A 24,117-nucleotide genomic window follows, 5' to 3' on the forward strand; every position below is an offset into this window, starting at 1 on the left:
CAGAGTGCAAACACATACAGTGTGTGTAACAAATCTGACAATAGTTCAGATACATTGCAGTCATTTTCACTATGCAAAAGAATGACTTGCTGAGTGTGACATCTGCCGGCAGCCCTATAGTTGAGTCGGTGTAAGTTGGTCCCTGACAGTTGCAGTGGGCTGCATGCAGCAACTTTGCATACCTACCACAATCAGTAATGTAACGTAACACAACTTTGTGAACATCTCTATGGCAATGCCTCTGCTTTGTCACAGCTCTGTAGATGGCTACTGTCTTCACATGCAACCATTAGCACTTCACATCTGACAGTTGGCAACAGTGCTGTGAGGGATTTTCTTACGCTGTCTCGGCTAAAGGTAACTAGTGGCTGGAATTGTGAGCCATGACCCCAGAAACGTAAGGGTTTAACATCGAGTCAGATGAAGCTGTCATTTCCAATCAGACCAAAATGATTTAGATGAGCAATCTGCATGGTACAAAAAGTGGTAATTAACCAAAATTAATGAAAAGTGTGAAGTCATCCACATGATGGGACGATAGGGCTTTGGTTTTGAGGTCATAACCATAAACTCATGTTTCGTCACCAGTTATGACCCTTTTGAGCAAATCAGGATCATTGATGTCATTCAAAAGCTCCTGAGCAATGCTCATGCGACAGTTCTTCTGATCAAAATTGAGAAGTTCTGGAACAAACTTTGATGAACTCATCTCGTGCCCAAAACATCTGAAAAAATTGCATGACATGAGCCAAACAATATGTTAACATCCTTAGCAACTTCTCTTATGGTAATTCAATGATTTTCCAAAACAATTTTCTTCACAGCTTCAATGTTATCATCTGTTGTTGATGTGCTGGGGTGTCCTGAGTGAGGTTTTGATGTAAATTCTTTGCTCCATTTTTTATAATTATCGAAAACTGCTGAGAACATAAAAACACTTCTAACCTGTCAGAAACAAATGAAGTATGCTGTATGTGGTATCACCGCCAGACACCACACTTGCTAGGTGGTAGCCTTTAAATCGGCTGCGGTCCACCCGCGTGTCGCCACTGTCAGTGATCGCAGACCGAGCGCCGCCACACGGCAGGTCTAGAGAGACTTGCTAGCACTCGCCCCAGTTGTACAGCCGACGTTGCTAGGAATGGCTCACTGACAATCACGCTCTCATTTGCCGAGACGATAGTTAGCATAGCCTTCAGCTACGTCATTTGCTACGACCTAGCAAGGCGCTGTATTCAATTGATATTTATTATGTAAAGCATGTACCGTCAAGAGCGATGTACACCAGTTATGGATTAAAGTTAAGTATTACATCATCTACGTACTTTATTTGCAATTCTCAAGCCATTGTCCTGTTCCAGACCTCACGCCAGACTGCGTGTAATTAAACGCGTGCATTTCGGCCTCCTCTAGCAACACGGTGTTGGCTCTTCTGCCAACAATACACTGTACAGTTGAAACTGTGAACATATGTTCAGGACATGTGTACCAACATAACAAAAAAAAAAGATTGATAATCAAGTGTAATTTGAAAAGTCACCTTGCTTTTTGAACAGCCCTCATATACTTCAACTTGTTCCCCATTGTTGAAGGTTCTCCTACTCAATTTGAATGAACAAATGGTTCTAGTGCTATATGAAACCCATAAATAAAAAAAAATATATTTTCAAATAAATATATAATAAAAATTATGTAATCACATGGATTTTTTAATAAAGATTATAAAAGTTTTTGTTCACATATTATGTACAAACATACAAATCACAAGACACACGACACACACTCCTTATCCATCTGAGCGACAGTTTGTATTATTACCCAAATCAGATGGTGGTATGAGATTTTCATAGGGTTTCACACCTTTTTTGGCCATTTCATCCCTCACCTAAAAACAAAAGAAAAATTATTTTCATATATGTGTCACAATCCACAAGCAGGACAGCAACATGCATAATTCATATGGTCATAAAAGCAATAAAATCAACAGTAGGTCTGATAAAATATTTTCTCCTCTATTGATGAAATTAACATTTATTCCTTGCACCTACCCATGTCTTCATTTTCTGTTAACTTGTTAAAGTTCAAATTATTGAACTTAAAAACTTATGAGACATGTTTTTATTGCATTACAGAAGTGTCCGTTTCATACAGACTGCAGTATGAATTTAATTAATTCACACTGTTTCTTGTATGTAGTTAGTGCCACCATCCTGAAGTTCAGTGTTTTACAAACACAATGTTTTCCACAGATTTTACAAACATTTAGAGGGAGCTGCAGTACATTCTCACAAAACTTACACTGCTTTATTAGCTGTCATTTGATTCTGGTAGGATATATGAATGAGTCTACTTACTACAGTTGTAGATAATCTGTATGCAACAAAAATGATTATAATAATTTGATACTAGGTGCTATGTTGCAAAGAAAAGCAAGCTGAGATTACCCGTTGCTTCTCCATGCCAGAAGATTTTACCTTACTGGTTGCTGGTAAAAGAGTGAAAAATCTTATTCAGATACTCGTGGTATTGTAATATAGAATTTCACAATTCTGTTGCTAATTGCTGATGGTGAATTTTTGAGGAAAGATGCTGCAGAAATGAATTAATGGAGCTTTTCCTGCTACAGTTTAAGAGTACATTTCCCATACAAGAAGGTAATTATGGTTACAGTTTTGAGAAAAAAATTAAACAGGAAGGTGACTTTTAAACTTCTTGTATGTAGTGTTTGCTTTTGCAATACAGTAACAACTCATTTAACAACAAAAACAATTATTGAAAAAATTATTTAATTGGCTAGATAAATCTACTCACCAAACAGTGGCAGAACAAATAGATAAAAGACAGTGGTAATTGGCAAGCTTTCAGAGACAGTGGTTCCTTCTTCTGCCAGAAGGGTTGAAGGAGAACAAAAAGGGATGAAGGAAAAGGACTGGAGAGGTCTAGGAAGAGGGGTAGATTTCAGGAGTCACCCGGAACCACAGGTCAGGGGAGACTTACTGACGGCATGGTTCTGGGTGACTTTCCCGAAGTCTACCCATTTTCCTAGACCTCTCCAGTCCTTTTCGTTCACCCTTCTTCCTTCCCCTTCTACCCTTATGTAGGAAGAAGGAGCCACTGGCTCCACAAGCTTGCCAATTACAACTGTCTTTTATGTGTGTGTTCTAACACCACATGATGAGTAGTAACAACTTATTGTTTGATTGCTAAATGATTAAATTTTATTGAACACAGTGGCCAACCTCATTCTGTGTTAATGTAAATAACTAGCATTCTGGCCATATGAATGTCTGTTCCCTTTTGCAGTTTCTTTTTAGGTATGACAATATTGTTTCACAAGGAAATTTACATGTCATTTGTCTATTTCTGATATCAGAAACTTTCATTTCGCTCTCTCTGGAGAGTAAAAGGACTCAGGAATGAGTGCTGGCTGAGACCTGAAGTGAAAAGCTCTGAGATATTTAGCGATCATGGAACATGTCTCAGAAAGACAGGTTAGAGGCCATAGGAGGGGGAGTGTTCATTGCAGTTGACAAAAATATTTTCTCTGTTGAGGTCAAAGTTGAGTGTAGCAGTGAAGTTATTTGGTTGTGTATAACAGGTCTAGATGAAACCAAGTTAATTATTATGTGTTTTTACCAGCCATCCAATTATGCTGTGACAGTTGTAGAGTCATTCCAAGAAAGTTTATGGTCATTAGCATGTAAATACACAGCTCTTGCATTGCTAGCTGGAGGTGACTTTGACTTACCAAATATTGACTGGGATGTCTATCGATTCATTGCAGTGGGTACAGACAGTCAGTCATCTGAAGTACTTTTAGAATACATTTTCTGAAAATTGTCTTAAGCAGCTGTTTGGCAGCCCACACACAGTGGTAAGATCTTAGACCTTCTAGCTACAAATGAGCCAGAGTAATTATGGATAAAGTACAAGCAGATTGTAAATCATGGTCTGGAGAATTATTAGCAATGAGATTTGGAAATGCTGAGGAAGCAGAGGTTTTTGCACTTTCAGTTCAAAAGAGAATGTGCAAATGATGACCAGAAAAGGTATGCGGAGCCGGCCGGTGTGGCCGTGTGGTTCTAGGCGCTTCAGTTTGGAACCGCGTGACAGCTACAGTCGCAGGTTCCAATCCTGCCTCGGGCATGGCTGTGTGTGATGTCCTTAGGTTAGTTGGGTTTAAGTAGTTCTAAGTTCTAGGGGACTGATGACCACAGATGTTAAGTCCCATAGTGCTCAGAGCCATTTGAACCATTTTAGCCAAAGGTTTGCAGAGATTCGTGCATCTGTGAAAAGATCTATACACAAAGCATACGACTACCACCACCATCATAAGCAAAGGATATGGCAGAGAACCTGAGAAAATCTGGTCCTATGTGAAATGGCTAAGTAGATCTAAGGCTTCCATAGAGTCACTTGTTGACCAGTCTGGTGTGGCAGTCGAAGATAGCAAAATGAAATAATAAGTTTTTAATTTCATGTTCAAGAAATCATTCACGCAGGAGTATCATACAAACAAACTGATGTTTGATCATTGAACAGTCTCCTGTATGGATGACATAATAATAAGCATCCCTGGCATAGAGAAACATCTGAAGGAGTTGAAAACAAATAAGTCACCAGGTCTGGATGCAACCCCAATTCAGTTCTCGAAGAGTACTCTATGCATTGGCCTCTTACTTAGCTTGAATTTATTGTGAATTTCTCACCCAGAACAAAGCCCCAACTCTTGTGTATATGCACAGCTAAAGAACGGACCCGCAAAATTACAGACCAATATCTCCAAAATTGGTTTGCTCCAGGATCCTTGACCTTATTCTCAGTTTGAATATGATAAATTTTATTCAGACTGAGAAGCTTAATGTCCATAAATCTGTGTTGTTTTAGGAAGCATTGCTCGTGCAAACTTCAGCTTACCCTTCCCTCACATGATATATTGCAAACTATGGATGAAGGTAACAGGTAAATTCCTTATTTCTAGATTTCTGGAAAGCGTTGGATGTGGTGCTTCATTGCAGGCTGTTAAAGATGCGGGCATATAGAATAGGTTCACAGATATGTGAGTGGCTCAATGACTTCTAAAAGTTTAGAACCCAGTATACTGTCCTCGATGGTGAGTGTTCAACAGAGATAAGGGTATCATCAGCAGTACCCCATGGAAATGTGACAGGGCCACTACTATTCTCTGTATACATAAATGATTTGGTGGACAAAGTGGGCAGCAGTCTGTGGTTGTTTGCTATTGCTGTGGTATATGATAAGGTGTCAAAGTTGAGTGACTATAGGACGACACAAGATGACTTGGATGAAATTTCTAGTTAGTGTGATAAATGGCAACTAGCTCTAAATTTAGAAAAATCTAAGTTAATGCAGATGAGTAGGAAACCAAATCTCTAATGTTCTTGACACAGTCACGTCATTTAAATATATAAGTGTAACGTTGCAAATGATATGAAATGGAATGAGCTTATAATGATTGTGGTATGAAAGGTGAGTAGTCAACTTCGGTTTATTGGGAGAATTCTAGGAAAGTGTGGTTCATCTGTAAAGGAGACTGCACATAGGATGCTAGTGCAAACTATTGTTGAGTACTGCTCGACTGTTTGAGATCCGAACCAGGTTGGATTAAAGGAAGACACTGAAGCAATCCAGAGGCAAGCTGCTAGATTTGGTAGGTCTGAACAATATGAAAGTGGTATGGAGACGATTTGGGAATTCAAATGGGAATCCCTGGAGGACAGGTAATGTTCTTCTTGAGGAACACTATTGAGAAAATTTAGAGAGTTGGCATTTGAAGCTGACTGGAGAACGATTCAGTTGTCTCTAACATACATAGTGCATAAGGACCGTGATGATAAAATACAAGAAATTAGTGCTCATACAGATGTACACTCCTGGAAATGGAAAAAAGAACACATTGACACCGGTGTGTCAGACCCACCATACTTGCTCCGGACACTGCGAGAGGGCTGTACAAGCAATGATCACACGCACGGCACAGCGGACACACCAGGAACCGCGGTGTTGGCCGTCGAATGGCACTAGCTGCGCAGCATTTGTGCACCGCCGCCGTCAGTGTCAGCCAGTTTGCAGTGGCATACGGAGCTCCATCGCAGTCTTTAACACTGGTAGCATGCCGCGACAGCGTGGACGTGAACCGTATGTGCAGTTGACGGACTTTGAGCGAGGGCGTATAGTGGGCATGCGGGAGGCCGGGTGGACGTACCGCCGAATTGCTCAACACGTGGGGCGTGAGGTCTCCACAGTACATCGATGTTGTCGCCAGTGGTCGGCGGAAGGTGCACGTGCCCGTCGACCTGGGACCGGACCGCAGCGACGCACGGATGCACGCCAAGACCGTAGGATCCTACGCAGTGCCGTAGGGGACCGCACCGCCACTTCCCAGCAAATTAGGGACACTGTTGCTCCTGGGGTATCGGCGAGGACCATTCGCAACCGTCTCCATGAAGCTGGGCTACGGTCCCGCACACCATTAGGCCGTCTTCCGCTCACGCCCCAACATCGTGCAGCCCGCCTCCAGTGGTGTCGCGACAGGCGTGAATGGAGGGACGAATGGAGACGTGTCGTCTTCAGCGATGAGAGTCGCTTCTGCCTTGGTGCCAATGATGGTCGTATGCGTGTTTGGCGCCGTGCAGGTGAGCGCCACAATCAGGACTGCATACGACCGAGGCACACAGGGCCAACACCCGGCATCATGGTGTGGGGAGCGATCTCCTACACTGGCCGTACACCACTGGTGATCGTCGAGGGGACACTGAATAGTGCACGGTACATCCAAACCGTCATCAAACCCATCGTTCTACCATTCCTAGACCAGCAAGGGAACTTGCTGTTCCAACAGGACAATGCACGTCCGCATGTATCCCGTGCCACCCAACGTGCTCTAGAAGGTGTAAGTCAACTACCCTGGCCAGCAAGATCTCCGGATCTGTCCCCCATTGAGCATGTTTGGGACTGGATGAAGCATCGTCTCACGCAGTCGGCACGTCCAGCACGAACGCTGGGCCAACTGAGGCGCCAGGTGGAAATGGCATGGCAAGCTGTTCCACAGGACTACATCCAGCATCTCTACGATCGTCTCCATGGGAGAATAGCAGCCTGCATTGCTGCGAAAGGTGGATATACACTGTACTAGTGCCGACATTGTGCATGCTCTGTTGCCTGTGTCTATGTGCCTGTGGTTCTGTCAGTGTGATCATGTGATGTATCTGACCCCAGGAATGTGTCAATAAAGTTTCCCCTTCCTGGGACAATGAATTCACGGTGTTCTTATTTCAATTTCCAGGAGTGTATATAGACAGTCATTTTTCCCTCACTCTATTTGCAAGTGGAACAAGAAAGAAAATGACTTGCAGTGGTACAGGGTACCCTCGACCATGCAGCTTAAGGTGGAGTGTGGAGTATCGATGTGACTGTAGATGTACATTAAGAATGAAGGAAGTCCCTCTTTTTAATTCAGAATAATCTTGTGATGATTTAAGTTTCAGAATAGAAACAGGAAACCAATAATGACAAAATAACATCAGTCGATTATTCACTTACAGACAAACTATGAGGATGGACATGAGAGAGTGAGAGCAAGAGGAGGAGACAGACAGACAGACACACACACACACACACACACACACAGAGAGAGAGAGAGAGAGAGAGAGAGAGAGAGAGAGAGAGAGAGAGAGATATGACTGAACAGAAGAGGATGAGAGTGCAAAATGGTGAAATAGGAAAGGGGTGAGCGCAACTATGGTGATTAATGAAGTTTTTGGCCAAAAGGTTCACAGAGAATGGGAGATTGTGCAATTCAGAAAAGGTGGTGCTGGAACAGATGACTTAAAATCACAAGTGTTGAAATTGTTGATATTGTGGTAAGCAACAAGTTCTGCAATGACATGGTTGAATTTGCAGTTACTCACAGTTTGACAGTAGCAATTTGGCAAGGGGAGCTATGGTCAATGACTAGTTCATCGTATGGATGGGTTTGTTGAGGTGGATAAAAAAAAATGACTCTTGAAGTATGTTTCTGGAGTAGATGACCTTAATATTGTCAGTCTACAAAGGGTCTGACTGACAGGGTTATCAATATATCTAGGAAAGTACCACTGCCCACTGCCAGATGCAGCTCACACATATGTCAAGTCTGTATGTGGGGAAGTTATTCAATAATGGATGCCAAAATTGAGGTGCAATTTGTAACTGGCATTTCTGCTTCAGTCAGAGGTTTCTAAGATCTGTATATACCTGATATCCCTCAAACACAGTCCAGAAAGTTTGGCTACGAAGACATCTGGGCAATAGCTACCCAACACCAAACTTTTGAAAGAACTGAAGAAACCCTAACTTCTGATCTACACATCTTAAACCACTATTTCTGCAAATGGAAGTTAATACCAAACTCAAATAAAATATAAGTTCCATGTTTTCGTCTGTCCAATGGATTGGCACACAGAGCCCTCAATGTCTATTTTGAAGGAGACAAACTTCATCATAATTGTAGTATCTTGCCACAGATACTACTACAATGCCGCGGCAACAAAAGGTTGGCAGCCCGTTGTCTGCCGAGCACAGTGCACTCTAGCAGGCAGTGCAGCTCGATGGAACTGGAGTGTGCCTTGTTCACTATTTACCTAGATTTCAACCTAGGCAGACACACTTTCATAATCGGCCCTCAGCCAGTTCTATACTGTTTGCATTGATTCTCTGAGGAGGGCCCATCAGGCTTAGTCCCTGAGAATATGTTGTATTAGTTCATGGTATTCCATGTTACGAGATTGTCAGTTCATAGCTGCAACTGCAGTCCTACAAACTACTGAAGATAAGTAATTTCATTGTACTATGTGTTTCTTGAATAATAATCCTTCTCTCTAACAGTGTGCCGTACCACATATTATTGCAACCTGGACTCCTTCAGCTCCTATCAACTTTGCCTCCTACTTATTTGCATCTAGTAATGAGCAGAAAACACCCACGCGTTTTGTGCCTCTAAAACAGTGAGACACAATAATAATATACACCCAAAATACCTCGGTATCACATTAGATAAGACACTCTTTTAAGGAGCACTTGACATGAACATCTGCTAAGCTCAAAAACAGAAACATCATTCTCCATAAACTTTACAGCTCTCACTGGGGATTATCAGCAGACACTCTCCAGGTATCAGCACTTGGTTTGGCATACTCAGCAGCAGAGTACTGTGTGCATGTCTGGCTTAATTGCCCACATGTAAAAAAGATAAATGTATAACTTAACAGGGCCATGCGCATTGTTAGTGGGTCAATACGATCCTTTCCCACATACTGACTACCTGTCTTGAGCCACACTTCACCTCCTGATATCAGACAGAAGAGCACCCTACTGTGTGAATACCAGAAAATTGTTAGTAACACTGACCTTCCAATAGTGGATGATGTATTCCCTGCAGAGCGAAAAAGACTAAGATCAAGACATCCCACTCTCATCACAGCCAGGTCTCTCATGGAAACCTAATTCAATTCCATCGATGAATGGAAATGCTGCTGGCAACAAAACTGTTTCCCACAATGCCTGAAGCAGCTCTGCATCCAGAGCTGTTATTATTTGTAGAGAGCTGTGCTTAAATGTTGACGTGTAGTAATGTGAAATCTTTAAAAAAGTATTACCATACGATGTATAAATAAATAAATGGATCTATTAGCCAGGTGGAGATCAATGTCTGAATGTAATTTGTAGAAATCTCGGGTACCCTGCTGGTTCACATCATAATTACTCCACCATATTTTGGCAAACAGGTTTGTTGTCATCTTCAGCTGCTTCCTGATGTCTGCTGCTCTGCTCCTGTCAGCGTCCTTTAAATGCTGGCCATTATACCCTCCACTGCTCCACTCCTACTGCTATTCATGCAGCTGCCAAGCTCCAAACTCTGGTCTCCAGTGTCCACACTACTGCTGTCAGGTGTGGACCTTTCCATGGGGTATGGATTTTTTTATTTTATTTTTTATCCCCCCCCCCCCCCCCCCACCCTCCTGGCTCAGTGTAGTGTTCCATGCCTGACTGTTAACTATACCATCTTAGACTCTGATTTCAGTTGTCTCTTTATTCACACAATCCCAGAAGGTGGAATATTGCCCGAGTACTTTGGTGTTATTGTAGGCCATAGTATGGTCAGTTTTTACACTGTAGTCAACCACGGCTGATTTGTTGGTCTGGTGTGATTCAGTGTGGCATTCCTGTTTATGACACCTTTCTCCTATTGTGCAAACATTTTCCCCAATGTTTGGGAGACTCCTCAAAGAATACCGTCCTAACGGTCGGGAGTGCGGTGTGCTGACCACACGCCCCTCCTTATCCGCATCCTCCTCGGAAGATGACACGGCGGCCGGACGGTCCCGGAAGGGCCACTTGTGGCCTCAAGACGGAGCTTTTTTTTTTTTTTTGGGAGACTCCTGGTTTGTGCAGGCCTACATCATCTTTCATTGAGTCTAGCAGTGTTGATGTTTATCATTACACAAATGACATGTTCATCATCTGGTCTCATGGACGGGATAGCTTAAGTGAATTCCTCAGTGACCCGAATTCGCAGCAGTTACCATGGAGGTGGAACAGGATGGTGCCCTCCCATTTCTGGATGTTCCAGTGAAATGGAAACCAGATGGCAAGCTGGGACACTGTGTGTACAGAAAACCAATACACACTGATATGTATCTGCATGCCTCCAGTAATCACCACAACTCCCAGGGTGAAGGCATTTTACATACAATTTTCACAGGGCACAATCCATCCATGACCAAGACAAACTTACAACTGATCTGAAGAATGTCGAGACAAGATTCTGGAAAAATGAGTACAGCAGCAAGCAGGTAAGGTGTACCTTTAGGCAACAGCAGGATTAAAAAAAAGAAGAGCACATCCCATTTGTTGGCAAGACCTAGAAGCTATATAATGTTAAATATTTATTTCGACCACTGCCTGAAATATTGACACTGCTAGGTCTTTGCAAAACAAGCGGTCTACCAAATCCCTTGCCATTACAGCAAAGCATACATTGGAGAAACTGTACACATTATAGAAGAGAGATGCTGCGAACACATATGCCATAATGAGTCACACCATACCACCGAATTGGCCATGGCCAACTACTATGGCTGTACTACAGAACACAAAAACATCAAAAACTCAGCAGGCTTCCTCCTTCTGGGACTGCATGACTGAAGAAGCCACTGAAATCAGGGTCAAAATAAAGAAAGCAACATATGATTGAGTCTGGCATGGAACCTTGCACTGAGCCTAGAAAAAGAAAAGGATTCGTTTACGGGGAGGTCTACATCCAACAGAGATAGTGTGGACACTGCAGACCAGAGTTTGTAGCTGGGAGCCACTACTCCCACTACTGCCACCATCCTTTGCATTGGCCACAAGATTTAGCAATAGGAGTAGAGTGGTGGAAGGAGTAACAGCCAGCATGTAAAGAACACTGACAGGAGTGGAGTAGCAGTCATCAAGGACCGCCTGAAGATGGAAGCAAGCCTGTTTGCTGAAATATCATGGACCCCCAAGAATTCTACAAATTAGAAATACGCTGGGAAAACATAAGCACACATCTGTGAATGTAGCTTGATGAGCTGAAGAGAACCGGGTGGGTTGGTTTGGAAAGTAGCTGTTACAGTTCTGAGAGAAAAAGAGCAGACTTCTAATTATTTTACTAAGTCCACCTTTTTACTACAGGTACAGAAGCACAAAGAAAAAAATAAACTGGAATTTCATCAAACAGAAAATAAATGAGAACTGGCACAGTAACTGCTATGGGAGAGAGAATAATAGAAAAAAAAATATTTGCAACTTATGTTACAGGATTATTCCAAATAGTGGCAGATGAAAGAGATTTCTTCAGAAAGATTCCTGTAGGAACCGTTATTAGATGCTAGTTTCGGAGACACTACCAGCATAGAAATTGCAAGAAGTATTAAATAGCACAAAAACAGTGAATCTTATGGTTGCAGTGCTATATCCAGGAAGAGAGGGAGGAGAGATAGATAGATAGATAGATAGAGAGATAGAGAGAGAGAGATAGAGAGAGAGAGAGAGAGAGAGAGAGAGTGGGGGGGGGGGGGGGCGTGCAGTGCACAAGAAGAGGGGCCGGGAATGGGTAGCTAGTGGCTTGGAGGAAGGCAACAGGTTTTCTGGCTAGGAAAGTGGGAGGGAGGGAGTGATGGCAAGTGCATCTGGTTAGGCAGGTGATATATGGGTACAGTGAGGTACTGTGCACAATGAGGGTGAGGTGGAGGCATGGATTGGGAGGGGACGCCAGAACAAAGGAAATGGAAACTGTTTGGTATATCAAGCTTTCTTTCGCTTTTTTGTGTGTTTGTCAACAACTCCATTCCTCTACTGTTTGTTAAGTGGTCTCCTTTACTCCTTAATTATTTTAATGCTTGATTTTATATTTTAAAAGGAAGAAACAACATTTTTAAACTGTTTCTAAGCATAGTTGGAACTTTTTATGTGAAAATATCTGCAAGCAAAAGCTGCTACGGGAAATTATTTTATTAATTTTAAAGTGTAGAATTTCAAGGTGATTAACAGGTTTAGTGCATTTCATTCCTGATTACTAGTTTGCACTGCTATTGCATTAATAAAACTGCCAAACTTGGTTATTTTTCATTAGTTGGTAATTTTTACAATGGATTCTTCACTTTTCATTGTCAGAAAACTTAAACTGGTCTCCCTTTCTCCTCTCTACAGATACGTCCCTCTCATTAATCATCACAAACACATCCCTCTTTCCTCCCCAAGGAACTCACTAAGGATAGTGACATGTACTTTAATGTGTACCTACTTGCAGTACTAAAAACTGTGCGTCCTGAAGGTACGTTTTGGTCAGTATTTCTGTCTCATAATTTTGTAGTTTTCTCAAGCGAATTTTCCTTGTGATACAATAAACAAACAGTTACAAATGACAGATGAAATAAGATACATTTGGTTAAATAGTAGAGAGATCACAATGCAACATATTTAAATAAATTCACTGAACAATGGACTTGAGAAATCTGGGCTGATTAATGGGTGTATCAAAAAGGACTTAACAACTTTGAAAACTCAACTCAATTTATGCATTTAACTCACAGACAAGATTTGTGCGTCATTTTGTAGAAAAATACGTAATGATTAATACCTTATACTTAAACAGGTCCAATGTGACTTCCATTGGATATGCGAGACACACGCCATCTGAAGTTGATTTCTTATCAAATTCGCTGTAGTGTGTCAGGTGTGACTTGTTCAATTGTGAGGTAGGTTCTAGCTCTGAGCTCTGGAAGAGAAGCCAGTAAGGGTGGAACAAATATGGTATCCTCAATGAATCCACAGGGGGGGGGGGGGGGGAATAACAAAGAAAAATAGGTCAAGAGGTGTCAGATCCGGTCAATGTTGGGGCTGTCTGACTGGCGCACCTTGGCTCTTCTTCTTATTATGAAAGTAGACATTTATAACATCCTGGACATCAGATGTGTAGCCTGGCATTGCATCATCTTGCATAAATAATACACTGCGTTCTTGGTCATCAACATCAATCTGGAGATTAAAAACTTCCAAAATACACTGTTGATAGATTTTTCCTGGAAAAGGAAGGGTCTGTACTTTGCTCTTGCTCAGTGCGCAAAACACATTCAGTTTTGAGCTGTCACATTCATGTTCCAAGGATTTTCATGGATTTTAACTGCCCCATATCTTACAGTTGTTTGTATCAACTTTTCACATAAGTGGTAAAGTCAACTCATCACTGAGGATAATTTTTCCAGCAAAATCTTCATCAAAATAATGAAGTATTTCCACACGAAAGTCATCATGAGCAATTTATTTATTTATTTATTTATTTATTTATTTATTTATTTATTTATTATCATCCCAATGATCACATTTGTGATACAGGATTTGTCACGATACATTTTAACAACTATTTAATATCTTTACAAAATTTTTTTCTATGCTGAATTCATATGAATATATCTTATGTTTAATACAATATACAACTAATAAGTGTTTTTATAATATAAGAAATTATGTGCTTAACAGCCCTATTCCTTGATGTTGTGATTTCATTTGTCATATTTATAACATCATATATTCTTATACAGTTGAGCAGAGCTATTCACTTATACTGTAGTGAGTTATCAAGCATGTTTTATCAGTGTCTTTTAGTTCTTGCACCATTGTAAACTTGTATAGTTTGGAATGCAACTGTTTACTTACCAAAGACCAAACAATCATACGTGGGATGCTCTGCTCTCTAGAAAGACACCAGGTTGATTTTGTAGGGCTGTTCACAAAGCTTTGTCTCACTTGCTCCACGATATAATCAAACACATAGGGATGACAAAGGATTTGTTATGTCTTACATCACATCCCGTTTCAATAAAACACTTATGCCACTCAAACAGTAGGCCTGCTGGGAGGATTCCTTACCATACACTGTATAAAAATTACATAGCACAGTTGTTGTAGACTTTGAAACTTTAAACCAAAACATACATTAGTATACTAAGAACTGGAAAGGCAGTAATTATTACTGCAACTGTTGCTAGCACTTGTCCTGGCACAAACCTATACTAGTGTACCACACGTGTCAAAACTTGATCTATTTTCCTTCAAGATAACCAAGGCAAAGTCTGGAAGTCGTATGAATAACTTTGTACAAATTTTCAACATTGTGAAATCCTTTTTGATACATCCCTTATTACAATTGTCAGTACAAAGTTTTTTAAAAAAGGGGTGAGTATTTAACTTTTTAAAAGAAAAAATGTTAAAAAGAAATTTTAGAAAATCTGTTTTGAAAAAATGGTTAACAATATTTTCTTGACAAAATTTTATGTTCTTTTTGGACATACCATCTCTACTTTGTGCAGCACTCTCAGCAGATTCCGTCCAGCCAGCTTTTGAAGATCTGTATTGTTCCATGTTGGTTCACCAGGTTTTGGGTTCATGAGACGTTCAAAGATAAATGGATATGATGCAACATCTTCCAGGCCTAGAGGCATGCTGTAACAATCGCAACATTAACTCAGGTGTAATATGTGCAGAAGCAATTTTTTTTCTTTTTTTCCATTCTGAACACATTCATAATTATGCTTTCATGTCTGCAGACACTAGCTATTTGGATGAGATGTTCATATAGCCCAGGCAGTCAAAAGGTATGCAAATGAAAAGTTAAAATTGAAATTTATCTCATTTTTAATGCATGACTGATATTGTTTGAACTCACTCATTAACACCATCATAGTCAGCACCAATACCAACATGATCAACACCTGCTACTCTCCTAATGTGATTGATATGGTCTGAAACAAAGGTTACATACAAACAAAATCAGATTTATAACATACCGAATCAAGCACACTGCAGAATAATGCTTGCTAAAAGAATAATTATGTAGATACTATACTGAACAAGCAAGTGACCAATGAAAACTTGACACTAAAAAAAAAGTTTGATGCTTTTTCAGTTGTTCCATTCCCCATTTTATTGTCAGATGTTCAAAGTAAACACTTTTGTTTTCTTAAGCAATGATAAAAATGTCCAAAATCATGTAGGGAAAAATATCTCAGGAAGTTTCTGGCTTTTTTTAATGTTTACTTTGAGCTACACCAACCAGCCTTTTAACAAATTTTTACTTACCATGTGGCAAAACTTCAGCACAACTGGCAAATGTGCATATTACAAATTCATTGAAAATGAAGAACACACTTCATACACTATGTAGACACTTCTATTGTTCCAAGATGATCAGTTTAAACAGTCTTATGCTGCCATCATCTGATTTTATGGAAATTATTATGGAAGTGCCTTATTACATTACACGAGTTCAATTACATGACAACTTTGTAACAAGTTCCATAAGATCACAAGATGGCAACATAAGACTGTTGAAACCGTCATCTTGTAACAATAAAAGTGTCTATAGTGTGATCGTGACGTACAAACTGTATTCTTCCTTTCCAATGATACTGATAATCCAAAATTACAGCAATTGTACCCTATAAAAATACATTGTCGAATATCTTGGTGAGGAAAGCATTTCTGAAGAAGAGCAATTTGGTAACAATCAAGGATAGATTTAAGAGTCAGGAAGACTTTTCTGAAATTATTTGCATGGGGTGTAGCCATGTATGAAAGTGAAACGTGGATGTTAAACAGTGTAGACTCGAAGAGAATAGAAGCTTTCGAAATGTGCTGCTACAGAAGAATGCTGAAGATTAGATGGGTAGATCTTGTAACTAATGAGAAGGAACTGAAGTAACTAATGAGAAGGAACTGAACAGAATTGGGGAGAAGAGGAATCTGTGGCACAACTTGACTAGAAGAAGGGATTGGTTGGTAGGATATGTCCTGAGGCATCAAGGGATCACCAATTTAGTATTGGAGGGAAGTGTGGAGGGTAAAAATCATAGAGGGAGTACAAGAGATGAATACACTAAACAGATTCAGAAGGATGTAGGTTGCCGCAGTTATTTGGAGATGAAGAGGCTTACACAGGATAGAGTAGCATGGAGAGCTGCATCAAACACACAACCACAACAAAAACAATAAGAACAACAAGTATTCCTGAATTTTTTAATCTATAATGTGAACCTTTCAAAAATCCACTGTTGCTGTCTTGAAGCTCTAACTTTTCTGAGTCAAAAAATATTCTTTAACCAAAGTAATATGTTAGTGAAATTAGAAGATTTGAGTTTCTAGAAAAATCTTGACAGGCACAAGGTGAACAGTAATAAGTGGATGGAGGTGGATACAATATGAGTTACATGAAATTTCTAGTTAGTGTGATGAATGGCAGCTTGGCTTAAGTGTAGAAAAATGTAAGTCAATGACGATGAGTAGGAACAATCCCACAATGTTCGAATATGATATTGGTAGTATGCTGCTTGACACAGTCATGCCATTTGAATAACTAGGCATTATTCTGCACAGTGATCTGAAATGAAATGAGCATGTAAGGTTGGTAGTAGGGAAGCCAGGTAGTCGACTTCAATTTATAGAGAGAATTTTGGGTAAGTGTAGCTCATGCATAATGGAAACCATGTATAAAACATAATGCAACCTATTCTTTAGTACTGATTATTTGGGATCTCCTCCAGTTCAGATTAAAGGAAGACATCAAAGCAATTTGATAGGAAAGCACAAGATTTTTTACCAGTAGGTTCAATCAATATGCGAGTACTACAGAGGTGCTTTGGAAACTCAAATGGGAATTCCTGGAGGAAGGCCTACATTATATTTCTGAAACACTATTCAGAAAATTTAAAGAGCTGGCATTTGAAACTGACTGCAGAATAGTTTTACTGGCACCAATGTAAGTTTCATGTAAGGGCCATGAAGATAAGAGAAATTAGATCTGGTATGGAGGAATATAGAAAGCCATTCTTCCCCTCAATCTATTAGCAAGTGGAACAGGAAAGGAAATGACTAGCAGTGGTACAAGGTACCCTCCACCATGCGCTTTATGTTTGCTTGTGGAATATGTATGTAACTGTAGAAGCAGATCATGTTTGTCCTTTTCAAAGGAAACATCTTAGCATTCACCTGCATCAATTTAGGAATCCATGGGAGACAAAACTGACTGGTGTGACAGGAGTTTGAATGTCACTCCTGAATGCAAGACAGGTATGATAGCCCCAGTGCTGCCTTGTTCAGTGTATCTCAAATAGTTTCATATCTTGGCAGTTATACTATGTAACTGGAGAAGTTTCATATAAATGAAAATATTTGAAGCAAAAGCTTTTCCAAAATTATTATTGTCATAGGCAGCACAAATCATTGTAATAATTCTGGAGGGCTGAAAACATTATCTGAAGTTTAATTAAAAAATCTTATAACTAAGAAATTATCCTTCAAAACACTAAATATTAATTTAGAGTTAAAATGGGGTAAATTAAAGCAATTCAACCAATTCATGGGTAAATACCTGTTGATTCTATAAAAAAAGATGCTGAATACAACAGGTTATTGTTAACAATATCTCATAAACAAATCATTATACACACACTTAATCTTGGTACCAATTTCTATGTAAATATACAGGAAGAACCACCTAACTTTTATATACCAAATATTTTCCAAGCAATACAAGGTATTGAAATGAAGATTCCCTCAAATAATAATGTGTGGGTGCAAGTAATGTGCTGTATTGGTAACACTTTACCAACATATGGGAGCAGCTATGTATATTTTTAATGAAACAATGTATTTCTTAAATGGCTTTAAAAACCTCTTAGAGAAAGGAGTTCAGTAAGATACAATTTGTTACAGTTTGCAGTGAAAGAGAGAATCTAGTGAAATGAAACTTCATGAGTTAAGAGGGCATGTGACGTTATTCCAGTGATTATAGAACTTAGACAAATTGACATTTAAGAACTTGGCAGCATGAGCCTTCTTATCAGTTTGATGTTATGCCCCATCTGGCTGGGAAGCATGAACTGATGCACTTGGGGACTGTGTCAAAGCTGTAGCATCTTCTGAGGCAAGCTGCCCCAAAACTGTTGTAACTAGTCTTTGATATCCTGAATTATGGCACTGGGGCAGAGCTGAATCCAAGCTCATTCCCAGATCTTGGGATCTTGCTGAACACAGAAGTACCTTATCATGATGCAGACAGTTCATAGAGACAAATGCCATATGTGGACAGCATTGTCCTGTTGAAAAATGGCACCACAATACTGCCACATGAGAGATAACACAAGAAGACACAGGACTTCCATGATGTACCATTGTGCTGTTACAATTCCCTCAGTCACTACCAGCTGTGATCTGAAGTCACACCCAATGGTTCATCACAACATGATGGCAGGAGTAACATAACTGCACCTCTCCAAAACATGGATACATTTATCAGTAATCCATATTTCCTTGTCACCGTACCACTCCAAATGGAACTATCTGTATTGTGGAAGCTGTTTGTGTTGTAGCATTAACAACAGCCTGCCCATGGGATGGTGATTCCCTAGTTCAACTGCTGTGGTGCAGGATGACATAGAACACTGAAGGGAGTCCATCACCTGTTCTTGAATGGCAGGTGCAGATGTAATGATCCTCCCTTGTGGTCATCAGATGAGGTCGAGCTGAACATTTATGGTGAGTACGCCTACCCCCACATTTCCATGCAGTCCAACATCAGGCAATTGTCACATCGAAATGCTCTACAAATCTGTATATTGTACAATCTGACAGCCAGCCAAATGGAGACCACCCAAAAATGTGCCTTTCAAACACTGTGGGTGTTAATAACACTGTCTCATGTGAGTATGTGACATCTCCATGTCTTTCACAGTGATCATTCAACATCTGATGCTGTTCGTGCTCCTTGTATACCCTGCCAGAGCTGATAACACTAAACATGAACAATGCTACTGCACTGTGTGGTGATTGTTCTACAGTAACAGAGAACTACAACTCAAATCATTTACATACCTACAAGTCTTGTGTATGTGTGTGAAGTTACACTGACCTCCAACCATTTCTTCTGGGTGATTCATTTTTTTGTCTCTCAGTGTATAATGATAAAATGGGTAGGCCTAATAACAAAAGCAGTAACATGCTACACGTAATAGGTTTCTGACAAATAATCTGAAATTCAGCCATAGCTTACCTACAACAGTATCAATTGTTGCTGGTTCAGTTTTGTTGCACTGCACAAATTCAGTGTAGAAATTTACCATTACAACACCACCATTTTGAGCCTGAAAGAAATGAATGAATATTTATCTAACTGAGCATTAGTCTACAGAATAAGTCAAGACTTTGTGAGAAATAACATTATTAGACTGGGATCTTTACACATCAGACATAAATACTGTTCTTCGGGGGTTATTATCAAAGAACAGCAACAGCAGCAGCAGCAACATGAAACATTAAGACAGTTTCTAAATATTCGGAGGTTTAAGATGTCGGTAAGATCACATCATACCTTCAGACAGAGTTCTTCATTTGCTATTGATCACATACAGTGGAATAGAACGACAGTACCTGGAAGGTATGTGTGACTCGAAATTTGATTTTGTGTCCCATAACTGAATGCAAACCTAGTAGTCATCCTCCATCTGGGCAAGCATACAACCTAGATAATTATGTGACTTATTGCTCTGTAGGGATTCAGTTGCACTCTGTCACCTTTGGGTCCAATTAACACAAAATTTACATAGTGAGCAGAATAGTCAGTCAACCTATAAACGTGAGAACCAGACAGTTACATGAAGTATACAGATGAAGAATTAATGAAATAATGATAAAAGAAAAATGTATCCCAAGAGGTAAATGATGTTGGCAAAATGCACGGAATTAAATACTAATTTGCAGTATTTATTTAAAGTAAAGAAATCTCAAAGAAATTAGTAGCAACCTGTGGTCGTTCAGTTCTATTATGGATAAGAGTGCCTCAACCACTGATGAAAATAAATAAAACGATGAGTAGCAAGCAGGGATACAGGCAATGTTCTGTATGCTATTTATTGTTAAGTGTTCATATCGCAAATAAGTTACCACAGTAATCACCAGTTACATATGAAAAGTTCTGTCCATACTCTTATAATATTATTAAAACCCTTCATTAATGAAAATTCTACCGTTCACATACAGTCTTTAGAAGCTCAGTGTGATAACTCAAATTTACGCAAAGTCTGAAATACTCAAATACTGAGCACTCTATACACTTAGTGCACTCTGACCACTGAAAATCTCACCAATCTTTCCACAACCACAGATAAAACTCCTCAGTGATACAACATCTGCCAAAAAAGGCCTCAAGACTAGTTGCTAGTCACTTATCTGATGAGTATTCCTTGCTCAGCCTGTGTGCAGGTTAAACATTAGAATATTATTCCAACTAAACCTCTCAGATGTTGTGCAGATACTTGTCCTCAAGCTGCTGTGGAGAAAATTATACTTGCAGCAAGATTGGCCTCTGGTGATGTGGAGGTGAAATGTCTTCAGGCCGCTGCGGAGGAAATTATTCTAGTAATAAGTGTGACCAATGTGTTGTTGGCATGTGGTGTTCTGGGTGGCCTAGTTCCAGGATGAGCTGATTGACCGGCTTCTCACAGAAGGTGCAAGTAGTCTGCTGGATTCTGTCTCTCAGCAGCAGGACAAAAGTTTCGTTGTGCAGTAGATGAATTGGTTACTGACTCAGGTGTCACAGAGCGAGCTTCAGAACTTGGTTCTTCACTCTCTGCAGCGCTGCAGCGTGTGTGTCAGCAGCATTTTCCACACCATGGTTGCCTACTCTAGCACTAGTCTGACCATTGTTAGGTAGAGCGTGATGCCATGGTAAGGAAGTAGTGACGACTGGGGATTAAACAGAGGGTACAGGGTGCGGTGATGCCCCACTGCTGTGCTTCTGACAGCATGTATATGCCGTGCCCATGTGAGCCTCTGGTTGAGTATCACTCTGAGGCATTTTGTGGCCCATGGAATGGGACCTTCGATAATGTCGGCACAAGGCCGATCTGGCAGCAGCATCCTTTGGATGAAGACTACTGCCTGGCTCTTGGTGGCTGGAATTTAAGTCGCCACTCCATCTCCCATGCTCCCAGGGCATCACACCTAAGTTGTAAGTGGCATCTCACTGTCTGGGCATTCATTCTGCAGGTGAACGGCACTGTATCATTGGTGTAAAGCGCCAATTGTATGTAAACCACCAACGGTGCACCAGCGATGTGCAAGGAGTTCAGCAAGGGACTGACCACCAACCATTGTTGCAGCCCTGCAAGTATCTGCCACTCTGTGAATGACAGATCATCTGCTCTCACATGGAAGGTCCTACCAGTGAGGCAGGACCAAGGAAGGGCCCCATGTTAAATCAGTGAGTACAAAGAGTTTGCACAAAAGGCCTTTGTGCTACACATAGTCAAATGCTCTGGACACATTGAGAGGCACCACATCAAGCTACTCCCTCATTTACAGTGCCCTCATCACCAGCTCCACCATCCACAGCAACTGGCAATAGGTGGAGTGGCCACTCCAAAAGCCAAACTGTTCATCTGGTAAGATATTCTCAGGTGATGTGCTGCATCAGCCTCTTCACATACAGCCTCTCTAGAACCTTTGAGAAGGAAGGGAGCAAGCTGATGGACCTTTAGCTGTCTGCTTGGGCCTTTGTTGGTTTTCAGAACAGCCACCATGCTGCATGTCTCCATGCAATATCTGATTGAGGGTATAAGTTAGTGGCCAATGGATCCCCGATGGAAGGTTCTTCAGCAGGTGGGTATTGACCCATCACTGCCTCCTGCCGTTCAGAGACCAGAGTTGTGCAGCTGCTCCTTCCCCTGTGATTGGTTAAATAATGTCTCATTCTGCTCTGGCTGCGAAGAAGAAGGAGAGCTGCTCTTTGATCTAGTGCATGTGGTTCTCATCCACAATGTCTGTCACTAGTGTGAATTTAGCCACAAATGTGTCAGCCAACATGTTGGCCTTGGCATCTGGCTTGCAGATAAAGTCCTGGCTGACCTGCAGTGGCAGGATACACTGCTGGTGATGTAGGATGCTTTTGCCAGCTCTTCGGCTCTCCAGGCACAGCTGTCATCAGTGTTGAATGTTCACACAATGTCTGTGCAGTTCAGTTTTCAGTTCCTGTGCTCCTTGACAGCTGCCTTAATCTCCCACACCATGTGGTTAACATGGTATTTCATGTTTGGTGAGCTGCCATTCATGGAAGAACCTGTTGTTGGTGGTGATCAGTACCCATATGGGTGGCAGGAGAGGTGTAAGAAGTCTCATGGCCATTGTGGCCACCTTGGAGTGGCTGCACCTACTACTCAGAGTACTCTGTGGCTGAGAGAGGCCAGTGCTACATTGGCCCCACTTGATCTGGGTCAAGTGTATTGTTGAGAATGTTGAGCACCTCTGCTCATCCACATTTCTGTAGTTCAGGTCGCTAGCTGGAAGCTCTGCGCAAATAACATCCATGTCAAAACTAAGAGGGATGTCATTTGATGACAGGACATTTCACATCATGGCATACATGAATTGCCCAATGTCCTTTAGGAGGGCAATATCGAATGTGTCCAGCAGGCCTCTGGTGGGAAAGAAGGCAGGGTCGAATGGCTCCATGGTGACAGTACTGTTTCATTGAATGGCGTAAGAAAGACGACACCCACTGGTGTTGGTGAAGCAAGAATTCGCTTCCATGTTCTGAGTGTTGAAACTGTTTGTGGTGAAAAGTCAAAAGTCAGATCCCCCCCATGGTCAGCAGGGCACTGAAGTCCACTTCTTAGAGCAGTCCTCTGGGTGGCCATTAGACTATGACAAAGATGGTCTTCCCAATGGTGGTGTTGATGGCCTCCTCTGAGGCTTCCAGTGTGCCCAATTCTGGCAATTGGACTTGGTGTTGCCTCAACAGTCACTCTGACTGCTTATTTAAAGCCTCAGTCACGTGACTTCCTGCTGTATACAACACACAAGTTTATCTATGCCACACCACACTCTCATACTGTTTAAAATTTTTGCATACTCCATTTAATTTACACATCGATGGTAAGCAATGAAAACTTCATAACTATGTTTTGTTAAATTTTACAGGAGAAGAAGAAGTGATTTCTTACAAAATATATATATACTGATGAGCCAAAACATTAAGGCCATCTGCTCAATAGCTTGTTTCTCTGTCTGTGAAACAAATTACATCACTGGTTCTGCATATCAGGAATCTGACAGTCCGTTGGTAGGTTTGTGGTGGAATGTGGCATTAGATGTCAATGCACAGGTCATGTAATTTGCATAAATAACAGGCTGCTTTTCACGTATATGATAAAGGTGCCCAATAGTGATGCAGATGGGTTCCATAGGGTTTACATCAGGTGAATTTATCACTGTGACATCAACATGAGTTGACTATAATACTTCTCAAACCACTGTAGCATGATTCTGGCTCCAAGGCAAGAATAATAATACTGCCAAAAGATGACATCACTGTCAGGTAAGACATCAAGCATGAATGAATACTGATGGTTTGCAGCTGCGTCTTTGATTACTACCACATGTTCCCTGCAAGCACAGGAGAATGTCTCCCAAAGCATAATACTGCTCCCACCAGACTGCGTCAGTGGTGTGCTGTATGTTTTGAACTGCCGTTTACCTCAATGG

General features: G+C 40.9%; 1 protein-coding gene across 1 annotated transcript in view; it reads right to left on the minus strand.

The window, feature by feature from the left end:
• Nucleotides 1-1,661: 1,661 nt before the first annotated feature.
• LOC126195218 (dipeptidase 1-like) overlaps nt 1,662-24,117 on the minus strand; it is a 585,745-nt gene continuing 563,289 nt past the window's right edge. Inside the window, exons 8-11 of the mRNA XM_049933736.1 lie at nt 19,631-19,721; nt 15,251-15,326; nt 14,877-15,027; nt 1,662-1,885 (exon numbers count right to left, since the gene is read on the minus strand). Coding sequence (XP_049789693.1) covers nt 1,787-1,885; nt 14,877-15,027; nt 15,251-15,326; nt 19,631-19,721 — 417 coding nt within the window. The 3' untranslated portion in view covers nt 1,662-1,786. The remainder of the gene's footprint in view (nt 1,886-14,876; nt 15,028-15,250; nt 15,327-19,630; nt 19,722-24,117) is intronic.

This window comes from Schistocerca nitens, chromosome 7 (assembly GCF_023898315.1).
Source record: "Schistocerca nitens isolate TAMUIC-IGC-003100 chromosome 7, iqSchNite1.1, whole genome shotgun sequence".
Classification (NCBI taxonomy): domain Eukaryota; kingdom Metazoa; phylum Arthropoda; class Insecta; order Orthoptera; family Acrididae; genus Schistocerca; species Schistocerca nitens.